This window comes from Arachis hypogaea, chromosome 2, assembly GCF_003086295.3.
Source record: "Arachis hypogaea cultivar Tifrunner chromosome 2, arahy.Tifrunner.gnm2.J5K5, whole genome shotgun sequence".
Classification (NCBI taxonomy): Eukaryota; Viridiplantae; Streptophyta; class Magnoliopsida; order Fabales; family Fabaceae; genus Arachis; species Arachis hypogaea.
Window position 1 is genome coordinate 64,764,607 of NC_092037.1, and position 13,148 is coordinate 64,777,754.

The following is a 13,148-nucleotide window of genomic DNA, read 5'->3' on the forward strand; positions in this document are numbered from 1 at the left end:
CCTTAAATTCTGGAGCTTCTCCCAAGAATTCAAAGACACAAAACGCTAAGTCACCAAAAAAAAAAAGACACAAAACGCTAACAAAAAAAAAAAAAAAAAGAGTGTATGTTGTGTTGTATCATCGCCCTTCCATACTTCCTTTAAATGCATCAGAGATGGACTGAATTTAACCCAAAATAGATTCAAAATTGCGAGTCATGGACCTTTTTCAATGAGGCACGAGCTAAAATTTCTACTAATATTTGTCCTATCATGTGCCCTTCAAAATGAATTATTGTGGATGTCCCTGAAAGGCTGAAACACTTATTAAATGTGTGACTCTTACGTATAAAAATTTTTCAAACAGCAAAAAAAATAGTCGATTTTCTTAACTGGAAGTTGTACTTACCAAGTTACCAATGGGTTACATGAACTGGTTTGAATTTAGTTATAAGCCAAAAGGTATAGCTAAAAACCTAAATGCCTTCATAAACTGCTTAAAAACATCTCACCCAAACTCCTGAATAGCTCTACTTAATCTTCCCAGTGTCTCATAAACCTCTTCTGATTCAGTGTGTGATATATCACCAGAAACAAATCCTTGAATGACCCCATTGACCTCAATGCAGCTCCACCCGGGTTTCTTCTTTAGATCCTTTTCACTCATCATTCTCCTCATCTCTTCAACCTCATTCCAGCTTCCAACACTAGCTTTTATGTTACTCAACAGAGTATAATATCCAGCATTGTGAGGTTCTAGCTCCAAAAGCCTTTCTGCTGCATATTCTCCAAATCTTCTGTTTCCATAAACTCTTGAAGCAGATAGAAGTGCACCCCAAATTCTGCTATCAGGCAAAACTATCATCTTCAATATTATGGCTAAGGCTTCATTGAGCATTCCGTTTCGACCTAAAAGATCCACCATGCAAGTGTGGTGATCCAAATTGGGTTCAATGCCGAAACCCCATTTCATAGAATAATAAATATTGCAGCCCTCAGTAACCAGACCAGAGTGGCTGCAAGCAGAAAGTAAGCTCAAGAAGGTAACATGATTCGGCTGCACTCGTTCCTGCATCATTAAATTGAAATATGTTAATGCCTCAAGACCAAAACCATGAGAGCCAAGTCCTTCAATCATCGTTGTCCATGCTACGACATCTTTGATGGGCATCCTATCAAAACATGCTTTTGCCGAAGACATGTTGCCACCTCTCAAGTACATGTTTAAGATTGAGGTTTCAAGGTGAACATTACCTTTTACAGGTCCATTTAACAAGTCCTTTATGAGGTTGCCATGGACGACTTTACCCGATTTCAAAGCTCCCAGGTTTGCATATGCATCGATTAGGTTTCTCCATATTTCTGGGGCAATATCATGATCTTTGGCTTGCATTTGCTGGAATAAAGATATGGCGTCTACAAAAGAACCATTTTGAATGAAAGCTAACATCATAGCACCCCAAGTGATGTTACTTTTACAACGGATTTCTCTGAACAGCTGAACAGATGTTTCCAGTCTTCCACATTTTGCATAAAAATCTAGCAGAGAAGTGAGCAAAATATCATCATAAACCCCCGTTTTTATGATTAAGCAATGCATACCCTCACCCTTGGAAAGACATGCAGACTTTGCAAGTGCTGATATAACTATTGTTAAAGTCTCGATGTTCCATGGACGCACTTCTAAGCTGTGCATTTCATTGAACAAACGAAGCACTCTAGTCATGTCTCTTTGTGAGGTGAAAAATGAGATCAAGACATTCCAAGAAGCCACATCTGTTCTGTCTACTTCACTAAATAGAAGTTCTACTTCCTCCGTGCTGACTCTACTAGCATACATTCTCAAAACTAAGTTTTTCACTGACCAATCCATCAGCAATCCACTCTTGAATGCATACCCATGAATTTGAACTCCCTCGTTTAATATCTCCGAAGCACAACATGCTTGCATGATCACAACAAGCGTTACTGAATTCGGTTCCAATTCGATCCTCATCTTGTTGAACAAATCAAAGGCCACACTAAGTTGTCCCTCAGATATATACCCAGCAATCATTGATGTCCAAGAAACCACATCTCTCTGCAGCATTTCGTCGAACAAGTTGCAAGCATAACCGACACACTCGCATTTCACATACGCCTCAATCATGGTATTGCAGAAATATAAATCCACATCCAAACCCACTTGAATTGCTACACAATGGATCATTTTTCCAAGAGAAGCATCAATCCTCATCGAAGATAAGGCTCTGTTCACTATTGGAAGAGTGAAAGTGTCATGGGGGACGCCCAATTTTCTCATGTTTTTGTATAATAAAAAAGCTGAATAGAACAATTCCTCGTCAACATGGTACTTCATTGCCAAATTCCACGCCATTGTGTTGGGTCCCAGATGCTCCAAGGTTGTGTTGAACGCACCAGGGACACTGGTATGCAACATTGCACTGGGACGAGTAGGATATGCATGTGATTTTGTCCAAGTTGGAAGATCATGGCATGAACTGAAGGGAGCAAGGAGATGATGGTGGTATGGGAATTTCAAGTGACGGGAGTGAAGAAAGCAAAGAGGAAGAATATGAAGAAATTTAATGGCATTGCGATGATCGTGATGAAGAAAAGAGAGAATTTTGAAGGATAGTGAATAGAACAATTGATACTTGGTTATTGCTAAAACTTTAATTGTGAAGAGTTAATTGAGAATATAACCGATATTTGACATCTCTAAATGAAAATTTATTAATTTATTTCATTCAAATTACATTAATCATATATAAAATATAACCCTCTAATTAAATTAATAAATTTTTATAAATATATTTGATCAGTGTTTAATTGGACATATTATTGGACATATTATGTATTATGTGTATAATTAATTTTTACATTATTAATCGTTGACAGAAATTGTAAATGGAATAACGAAAGATTATTTTTTTATGAACGAATTTAAAGAGCGTCTCATCTTTTAGAAATTAATTTGACTATTAATTCATCATATATGAGTTAATAGAACAACGAGCTAAGCCTCAAAGTGGTCCCTGAAGTTACACTCGTGCTTCATTGTAGTCCCTAAAATTATTAATTACCCAAATTGATACATGAAATTAAACGCCACGACTCAGTGTTGTCCTTCCGGCACATTTCCTCCAGGTGGCGTCATCGGAAAGCTGATGTGGCTAATTTGGAGACACGCGAGCAATTATAACGGCTAGTTGAGGTGGATGAACGAATTTTATTGACTCAATTTGGTCCCTAATTCCCAAATCTGAAGATCAACCTCCAGTGCCCTTCTCTTCTCTTCTGGTCTCTTCCATTGGTTTCTCTACAGCATCTTGATACCCAGACGACAATGGCTAGCGTGAGTAATGCTGCTGGAAGCTCGAACAACCCACGATCGTTTGGAAGCATCATGAGAAGAATGAACAGGAACAGGGATTCGCGTTTGCCAGAATGGTGCAAATGCGGTTTGAGACCAGTGCTGCGATGGTCAATGACGGATTCTAATCCAGGGAGACCCTTCGTTGGTTGCCCAAACTACAATGTAAGTGGTTGTTGTTGTTGTTGTTGTTTGCTGTAATTTTGGATATAAATTTAGTTGATTCTTTTACCTTGGTGCAAACTGTAGACAAGAAGTGGTGTGGTTTGTTTATGTGGATTGATAAAATTCTTGAAGAAGATATGATCACATGTGATGGTAGAGCAAGCCCTTTAATTGACAATGAAGAATGGAAGATGAAGTTTGCCTGAAAACTTGGAAGATTAGAGTCTGAAGTTAGGGTTCTAAAAGTGGGTGGAGTTTTGGTGTTTGTATTTATGCTGCTGGTTACAGTAGCTATTCTTGTCTTAAAGTTAGATAGGCAGTTTGGCCAATTGTATCTGGGAAGAAACAAATGAATTATGCATGTTGTTGCTGTAGTTGTACCTGTCAGTTTGTTTGAAAGAAATGAAATTTTAAGTGATTGAAACTAGTGTGCTTGCATATGTTGGTATTTGGATAAACAAGATGAACTACCAATTTATTCATCCAAAATATAACCGTTGTCAATAAAATAGGAGTTGATAGTGTTTGGAAAGCATGTTAATTGCATATGAGAGTGCAAAATAAAACCAAAAATCTGTCACAGATCTCTTCAAAAAGTCATAATTCATATTTCATATTGGAGTGATTACATCCAAAATAAGGCATTATAATGCTAGAACAATAGTCACCAAAATAAGGCATTATAAAGCCAGAACAATAGTCACCAACTATATAAGAGTTTTCAAAACATAAGTGTCATAAGTTTTCAATCTCCAACACTCGAATTGTAAGCAAGAAAGCATAATAGTACATTACTTCAGCAAAACAGACAACTAAAGACACCCTACTGTCCCCAAATATAAAAAACTAAGTCAGTAATTCTTGGTTCTGGGTGGCTTGAATCCTGGATTAGGCACAAATCGCATTGCTGGTAGATTCGTTGCTGTTTCAGTGCTTGCAGGCTAACTGCTTGTTGGGAGAGTGCTTGCAGATGGAGTACTTGCAGATGGAGGAGATGGAGTGCTTGCAGATGGGGTGCTGGTTGGTTGGGTGGTAGCAGTGGGTGTGGACAACTTTCTCTTAGGAGGCAGTTTGGATGGCCGAACAGGAGGTGGTTGCACCTATGTATAAAACACCAAAAATTTAATGTGACTAAAAAAAATTAATGTATGACCATAATACATGTATATATATGGGTAAATAATATTACCCACCTGTTGCGAGTCATCAGTTTCTGACATAATAGGCTGACTAAGATCAAGCTGAATCTCAACCTGATCCTGTGTCACAGCTGGGGCATCACCACCATTTACAACAGCAGTTGGAGCAGAATTATTGACCTCACCTCCATTAGCATCAGAATTAGCAGTAGCAGCCGCCGCCGCCACAGCAGCTGATTCTTCATCAACAACCCTCTTATGACAGTTCCTCTTTGTGTGACCAGATTCACCACAATAGCGACAATATCCTTTTTTATGAACTCTCTTCACTGAGGTCTTCTGCTTCTTGCCTTTACTTGGCTCCTCATCAGCATCCTTTCTTCTTTTCTTCTTGATTGGTTCTGGCTTCTTCTTGAACTTTGGTGCTTGAGGTCTATTATAAGGTGATTTCTCCCACAGTGCCTGGCTAGGAATTGGATTTATATGGAAGCCATAGGTGTTGTTGTATGCTTCCATGGTCAACCAACTATGACAGAATTCATCTGGCCTTCTACCAGCCCTGGCCAAAGCGGCACATGAATGCACACATGGAATCCCTAAATAGAACATCACAGCCATACATAAACAAAATTCGAACTGTAAATCGAAAATAAAAAAATTAAAAAATATGTATAAAAAAATCATACCACTTAGTTGCCAAAAATCACAGGTGCATGATCTCTTGCCTAAGTCCACAGCCATATTTGTAGGCCACCCATGAACTTCAAATATTTCGTAATCTGCATCACCAGACCACATGGGAACTCATTTTTTTTATTCCTTTCTTATCTTTTCCAACCTACTTCTCTGTATTGGAGGTAGAATTCCGTCATTGTTCCTCAACTTCACCTTGTTCCTGGCTATAGATCTCATGATGTACATCCTGACCTCCTCCAACAGTGTGATAATAGGCTTGGCTCTAGGGTCCTTGATCCGTGAGTTAAAAACCTCACATGCATTATTGCAGATATTGTCCATTTTTGGTGCAATGCTGAAGAATGCCCTGCTCCATGAATTCTTTGGCCATTTGCATAGATAAGTCCAAGCATCCTTATTTAGCTTTTCCAATTTTTTCATCCCTTCCACAAATCCCTCTTGAGTCGTAGACCTTGCACACTCCCAAAGCAAACCTCTAAGCTGATTATCCTTCCACTGTTTGTTGAAGTTCCTCCATAAATGCCATACACAGAATTTGTGATGGACATTTGGGAACACATCCTGAATTGCATGAATTAAACCCTGCAAATCCAACAAGCCAGTCACAAAGTTTCAAATCGAGCCTTAAAAAGGTCCCTAATGTTATTTTAATAAACTCATAGTGGTCCCTAAAGTTATGTAAGTGACATCAACTTGGTCCTTAATTTAGCTGAGTACACAGATACTACCCCCTATAATGCAACCATCAACTATGCAGCATACAACAATCACTCAATCTGAGTAAACAGATTTGTGTTTATAAACCAGTAGATATTCAATTCAACAATTACACAACAATTATTCAATTTATACTACTATTATTCACTACTCAGCAGCAGATATATCTAAGAATCACTACTATTATTTAGGATAACTAGCAATAGATATGCATACCTTTTGCATTTCTGAAATAAAACACCAACCATGTTGCTTGTAGTCACCCAAGTCTTGGTGCAGCAATTCCAGAAACCATCGCCAATTCTCTGTGTTTTCGATGGACACTATTGCATAAGCAATCACATAAATGTGATTGTTTACGTCTTGACCAATTACAGAGAGGATTTGACCACCATGTTTTGTTTTTAGAAATGCTCCGTCCAACCCTATAAGTGGTCTACAACCAGCCTTGAACCCTCTTTTAAACCCATCAAGACAAATGTACATCCTATCAAAAGTTGGATCTTTATCAGGATTGGGATGAGGTGTAACACCAATACTAACAGTGGAGCCAGGATTAGTTTTCAGTAATGTCAACCCGTAATCCCTAACCATACCATACTGGGCAGCAGCATCTCCATAAACTATGGCCCTAGCATCCCCTAGAGCCCTTGTCAGTGAAGACTTGTTGAGGTCCAAGTCGCACTTGCTCTTAAAGTACTGGGCAGCTACACAATGTCTAAGGTTGGGATATTTTCTTAATTTTCTAACCAGTTTGCAACCCAGCCACTTCTTGTTAGCTAGCCTGTTCTTAGTCTCTCTAGGACAAGTGTGATCGTCCATAAATGTCTTGATCTGCCAGCAGTTACCCTCACTGTCCAAGGAAGCATATAGTACCCAGCCACACTCCTCTCCCTTACAAACAGTCCTCATCCTTAAATTGTCATTCTTCTTCCACCAGATCCGCCTTCCCTCCTAGATACAGTACTCACGAACAGCTTTTTTGAATTCCATCTTCGAATTAAATTTCATCCCAACCTTTAGTTTAAGCTCATCAAACCTTCCTCCTTCCCTAAATACCAGAAACACCTCATCTGACTCAACCTCATCTAACTCATCCTCAGAGTTCGGTGGAGTCTTCATTTCCTCAGAGTGCCAAGACTCTCCACCATCAGATTCATGATAAGCTCCATCTTGAGCATCATAATATGCTCCCGTTTCACTAACCTTAGGAATCGGACCAAAGAAGAATTCATCATCTTCAGACCCTGACTCTGCACACACAATCCCATCATCCTCAAGCATAACTGAACTCTTTTCATTAACTTCTTCCTTATCTGTTGTAGTCCTCTTTTTAGCATCACTCTTCTTTCCAGTTGATCTCTTCCCAACCACTTCTTCTTCCTCACTAGAGACATCATCAGCAGCAGGCCTATACGGTTCGTCCTCTACGCTGTCATAACTGTCATGGGAGCCTGAAGATTCTTCCTCACTAGATAAGCTAACAAACACAGTCTCAGGATCCTTTCCCTTAACAGATGCTCTTCCAAAAGTTCCAGTTGCAGCTGATCTTGTTAAAGACCTCTTAGCATGTAATGCTGCATTCTTTACTTTTTGAGGGCCTTTCTTTGGTATATCAGACCTTCTTGATTTTTGTGATATTGATCTCGTTAGAGGTTTTGAAGTGGGCTGGGCCGTTGACTTTGGTGGTGGGTTGGGCTTGGTAGTAGGAGCAGCAGTGGACTGGCCCGTTCTTTTTGGTCCTGGGTTGGACTTAGAAGTAGTAGCAACTGTGGGTTTGGCCATTGTTTTTGGTAGTGGGGTGGGCTTAACAGTGGGAGCAGCAGCTGTGGGTGCTACCATTTCTTTGGGTGGTGATTTAGAATAACTAACAGAAGTTGCAGTAGTGTGACTTTTATGCTTTGGTCCTGAAATACCTTTACCAGTAGGCATAGTTGGGGGGATTGTTGTTGGAGTAGGAATTGTGGTGTTCATTGGTTCTGAGGTTGGAATTGATGGTGATGTGGTGGAAATTGTATTGGCTGTCACATTGATGCTGGGGTATATATGTGGAATACGGTCTGGTAGCACTATTAACTCTTTGCCTTTGGATGATGCTAGTCCTGTTTTCTCATCAAACACAGGTTCAGAGACCCCATGTTCATAATACATATGGACAATTTCCTTGTTGGTCTGAGCAGCATAACACATCTCCATGAGCTCTTTGTCATGTGTCAAAGCTCTAAGACCACTTTGCAATGGCCTATTAGGAACCAGCCACAAAAAATGAGTCACATTGACATAACCAAGTGTCTTATAGTAGTCTCGGACAAAAAATACATCCACCGTGTCTACGTCAACTCTTGACAACTCAGAAATCTGTCCACCACTGTAATTCACAGTTCCATCAAACTCTGTGACGAATAAGCCTCCATGGTGAAATATGATGGTAATCCAAGGGTCTCCCATCTGCAATTTAGAAACAAAATTTCATGATCAACCTCATCATCTACAACCATATTAACAAGTTAGAAACCACATTAACTGTAAATACAGCGAAGCATAATAGATAAGAAATAGCATTTTCCCATGACAAACAGCCCTCATACAGTCAACACTTTCATTAGCCTAACCACTCAGAAAACTAGTTGCGATCAAACCCTAGCCAAATATTGCGAAACACAAACATGCATACCCACAGATAACACTCCAAAAAATCGTTTCTAACTACTGAAGAGATTAAACTAACAACCTTAACAAAAAACAGAGCATTCCTTATATCACATTATATTTTTTCTTTTTTCCTTACCTTTTTCAGAGAGACAAGCCTTCGATACAGTCTTCGTTTGAGGCAGATGACGATATCCGATCCTATATAGCAGTCGTGCTCCACAGAAATCGCAACAGTTACCACAATCCAACCACCGCCATTGATGAGTAAAGGGGAGGAGGGATTTGTGTTGTATTTTGAGGGAGGGAAGACAATGCGTTACGTTAACGTTTGATGGGGGAGTCTTCAAAACCAACTTTTGGAGTGAAACGACGTCGTTTTCGGCCATTTACGTGCCACCATCAAAATTACGTCGTTTTAGCCTTGCCCGCGTGTCACCAAATTAGCCACATCAGCTTTCCGATGACGCCACCTGGAGGAAATGTGCCGGAAGGACAACACTGAGTCCCGGCGTTTAACTTTAGGTACCAATTTGGGTAATTAATAATTTTAGGGACTACAATGAAGCACGAGTGTAACTTCAGGGACCACTCTGAGACTTAGCTCATAGAACAACATTAATAGAAAAGAAAATTAAATTAAGAATTAATAGTTAAATTTGTTCCTAAAAAGATTATATATTCTTTAAATTAGTCCCAAAAAATTAAATTAGTCAATAGTCATATTAATTCTTGAAAGATAAAACGTAAATTAAATTAATTCTTCTATTAATTAGACGATAGCATGTCACGTTAAGTGTCACATGACATGATGAAGTGGTAGAATAATATCACGTATCACAAGATAATTAATTGATATGTCAGGTCAGTGACACATAGTATGCCACGTTTGTCGTGTGCTATCTGACATGTCATAAATTTATTTAAAATTAAATTTGTCTTTGAAAATACACACATAAGTCATTTTCATTTCTAAAATTTTAGAAATTGAATAAATTAGATCTTATATAAACCTCTCTTATTTTTTATAATATTAAATTTTAATATTTTTTAATCCTATTAATTTTAACTATATTTTTTTATATTTTAATAAACAAAATTTTTTTCAAATAAAATAATAAAAATAATAAAATTATTACAAAATTATATTTTTGGTATTTTTCGATTTTAAATTTTCAAATTCTAATTTTTTTAATGAAAATTTTTTATATAGATACTTTTATCAAATTATTATTAATTATATACTAAGCTTTAATCTTTTGAATCTTACTAAATAAATATATTAATTATTTTTAAAATTTTAATCTTTTGGATCTAACCTAAAATTTAATCCAATCTATCATTAGTTTTCTATTTTCATCTTTCTATATTTATTTTAGTTTAACATTCTTTTTAATAAATTAACTTTTAAAAAATTTGACAATTGAAAAGACATAGAGAAATAGTGATAACTAAGTAGTAATTATATTTAAAAAAATCTACATTAAGATATTAAAAAATCAAAGTGATCTCACAAATCGATTTTTCAATTATTAAATTTTACCACATAAATTAAACAATAACAAAATTATAAATTAAAAAATCTAAAAGATTTAAATTTTATTATATTATTAAATTTTAGTGAGATTCAAATAATTATATTTTTAAGTATATAAATAATAATAGTTTGATAAAATTTTTTAAATGAAAAAATTTCACTACAAATAAGTAAAATTTGAAAATGTAAAATTTTAAAATACCAATGACAAAATAACTTTGTAATAATTTAATTATTTTTATTATTTTATGTAAAGAGAATTTTGTTTATTAAGGTCTAAAAAACGACATTAAAAATAGTAGTATTAAAAAATATTAAAAATTTAACATTATATGAGATTTATATAAAGACTAACTTGATTAATTTTTAAAATTTTAAGGATGAAAATGACTTGTGTGTGTACTTTCAAGGACTAATTAGACTCTAAATAAATTTATGAAATATCAGATGACACGTCAACTAATCATCTTGTGACACGTGGCATAAACCTCTCACGTCATCACGTCATATGGCACTTAACGTGATACATTATTATCTAACTGATAGAATGACTAATTTGACTTACGTTTTATCTTTTAGGAACTAATGTGACCAATTTAATCTTTTGGTGATAAATTTGACTATCTTGGAATATGACTATATAGTATATAATTAAAATACTATATTATTTTTTGGAATAAATTAACTCCGCTTATGTGACACCTGTAGTACATAGCCGGTCCCAAGCCCGAACAAAGGAGGAGGGTTGTGTTAGGCATTCGATAGCCAACATAAAAACTTAGTGGAATCTTTATGACATGGATCAAAGATGTTATTGCACTAAAGTTAGGTTGTTGCCCGGAAGCAATGCGTTGTATGGCTCGCGTATAGTGTCAAATGAGTAAGAGTCGCTGCATCGGTGCACAGGTGTAGTGTTAAATGTGCAAGAATTCTCACGTTTTGGTGAATGGATGATGAGCGGATAATTTATACGCTTTTTGGTATTTATTTTTAGGTAGTTTTTAGTATGATCTAGTTATTTTTAGGGATGTTTTCATTAGTTTTTATGCTAAATTCACATTTCTAGAGTTTACTATGAGTTTGTATGTTTTTTTGTGATTTCAGGTATTTTCTGGCTGAAATTGAGGGACCTGAGCAAAACTCTGATAGGAGGCTGACAAAGGACTGCTGATGCTGTTGGAATCTGACCTTCCTGCGCTCAAAATGGATTTTCTGGAGCTACAGAACTCCAAATGGCACGCTTTCAACGGCTTTGGAAAGTAGACATCCAGAGCTTTCTAGCAATATATAATAGTTCATAATTTATTCGTAATTAGACGACGTAAACTGGCGCCCAACGCCAGTTCCATGCTGCATTCTGGAGTCAAATGTCAGAAACACGTCACGAACCAGAGTTGAATGCCCAAAATACGTTACAACTTGGCGTTCAACTCCAAGAGAAGCCTCAGCTCGTGGATAGATCAAGCTCAGCCCAAGCACACACTAAGTGGGCCCCGGAAGTGGATTTATGCATCAATTACTTACTTCTGTAAACCCCAATAGCTTATCTAGTATAAATAGGATAATTTACTATTGTATTAGATATCTTTGATCTTTTTATGCGATCTTAGACATTGGGGGCTGGCCATTCGGCCATTCCTAGACCTTCATCACTTATGTATTTTCAACGGTGGAGTATCTACACACCATAGATTAAGGGTGTGGAGCTCTGCTGTACCTCAAGTTTCAATGCAATTACTACTATTTTCTATTCAATTCAATTTATTCCTATTCTAAGATATTCGTTGCACTTCAACATGATGAATGTGATGATCCGTGACACTCATCATCATTCTCACCTATGAACGCGTGACTGACAACCACTTCCGTTCTACCTTAGACCGGGCGCATATCTCTTGGATTCCTTAATCAGAATCTTCGTGGTATAAGCTAGAATTGATGGCGGCATTCATGGGAATCCGGAAAGTCTAACCTTGTCTGTGGTATTCCGAGTAGGATTTCGGGATTGAATGACTGTGACGAGCTTCAAACTCACGATTGCTGGGCGTGATGACAAATGCAAAAGAATCAAGGGATTCTATTCCAACATGATCGAGAACCGACAGATGATTAGCTGTGCTGTGACAGAGCATTTGGACCATTTTCACTGAGAGGATGGGATGTAGCCATTGACAATGGTGATGCCCTACATACAGCTTGCCATAGAAAGGAGTGACAAAGATTGGATAAAAGCAGTAGGAAAGCAAAGATTCAGAAGGAACACAGCATCTCCATGCACCTATCTGAAATTCCCACCATTGTATTATATGAGTAACTATTTTCTATTTATTTTTTATTATTATTCGAAAATCTAATAATCTCTTAATGTAGTTGAATCCACCTGACTGAGATTTACAAGATGACCATAGCTTGCTTCATACCAACAATCTCTGTGGGATCGACCCTTACTCACGTAAGGTATTACTTGGACGACCCAGTACACTTGCTGGTTAGTTGTGCGGAGTTGTGACAAAGTGTGATTTATGTTTGAGAGCACCAAGTCTTTGGAGCCATTGTTGATGATCACAATTTTGTCCACCAATGGACGAGGGTAAATAAACTAGTTTGCAAAGAAAAAGATAAAGGTAAAGGTCGCAGCGACAAAAGGTTGAGATTTGGGACATGAAATATAGGGCACTCTAACAGAAAAATCCATGGAGGTGGTGGATACCATGACAAGGAGGAAGATTAACATCATGTGCCTACAAAAAATAAAATGGGTCAGTGCGAAGGCTAAGGAGTTGGATACTTCCGGGTTCAAACTTTGGTATACAGGAAAGGTAAAAAATAGGAATTGAGTAGGTATTATCGTGGATAAGCAGTGAAAGAATGATGTAGTAGATGTCAAGCA

The 13,148-nt window shown here is 37.2% G+C and overlaps 2 protein-coding genes across 2 annotated transcripts; both read right to left on the bottom strand.

Annotated features, from left to right (window-relative positions):
- Positions 1-487: 487 nt before the first annotated feature.
- LOC112726282 (pentatricopeptide repeat-containing protein At1g11290, chloroplastic-like) lies at positions 488-2,356 on the bottom strand. The gene has a single exon (XM_025775619.1). It carries the CDS (start codon positions 2,354-2,356, stop codon positions 488-490), a length of 1,869 nt encoding a protein of 622 aa, XP_025631404.1.
- A 2,105-nt stretch (positions 2,357-4,461) lies between these two features.
- On the bottom strand, positions 4,462-6,984 carry LOC112726292 (uncharacterized). Its single transcript, XM_025775630.1, has 5 exons — positions 6,289-6,984; positions 5,502-5,937; positions 5,346-5,438; positions 4,714-5,255; positions 4,462-4,620 (listed from the first exon to the last, which is right to left on the bottom strand). The coding sequence occupies exons 1-5, from the start codon at positions 6,982-6,984 to the stop codon at positions 4,462-4,464; spliced, it is 1,926 nt and encodes a 641-aa protein (XP_025631415.1).
- Between the last annotated feature and the right edge of the window lie 6,164 nt (positions 6,985-13,148).

What these genes read in the sequence shown, in the direction of transcription:
- LOC112726292 (XM_025775630.1), bottom strand. Translation starts at nt 6,984, where the DNA reads ATGAGGACTGTTTGTAAGGGAGAGGAGTGTGGCTGGGTACTATATGCT. An exon ending in TTATTTCAGAAATGCAAAAG is followed by an intron (nt 5,938 to 6,288) that starts GTATGCATATCT and finishes TTGGATTTGCAG; the next exon opens with GGTTTAATTCATGCAATTCA. An exon ending in AAACTGATGACTCGCAACAG is followed by an intron (nt 4,621 to 4,713) that starts GTGGGTAATATT and finishes TTTTATACATAG; the next exon opens with GTGCAACCACCTCCTGTTCG.
- LOC112726282 (XM_025775619.1), bottom strand. Translation starts at nt 2,356, where the DNA reads ATGGCGTGGAATTTGGCAATGAAGTACCATGTTGACGAGGAATTGTTC.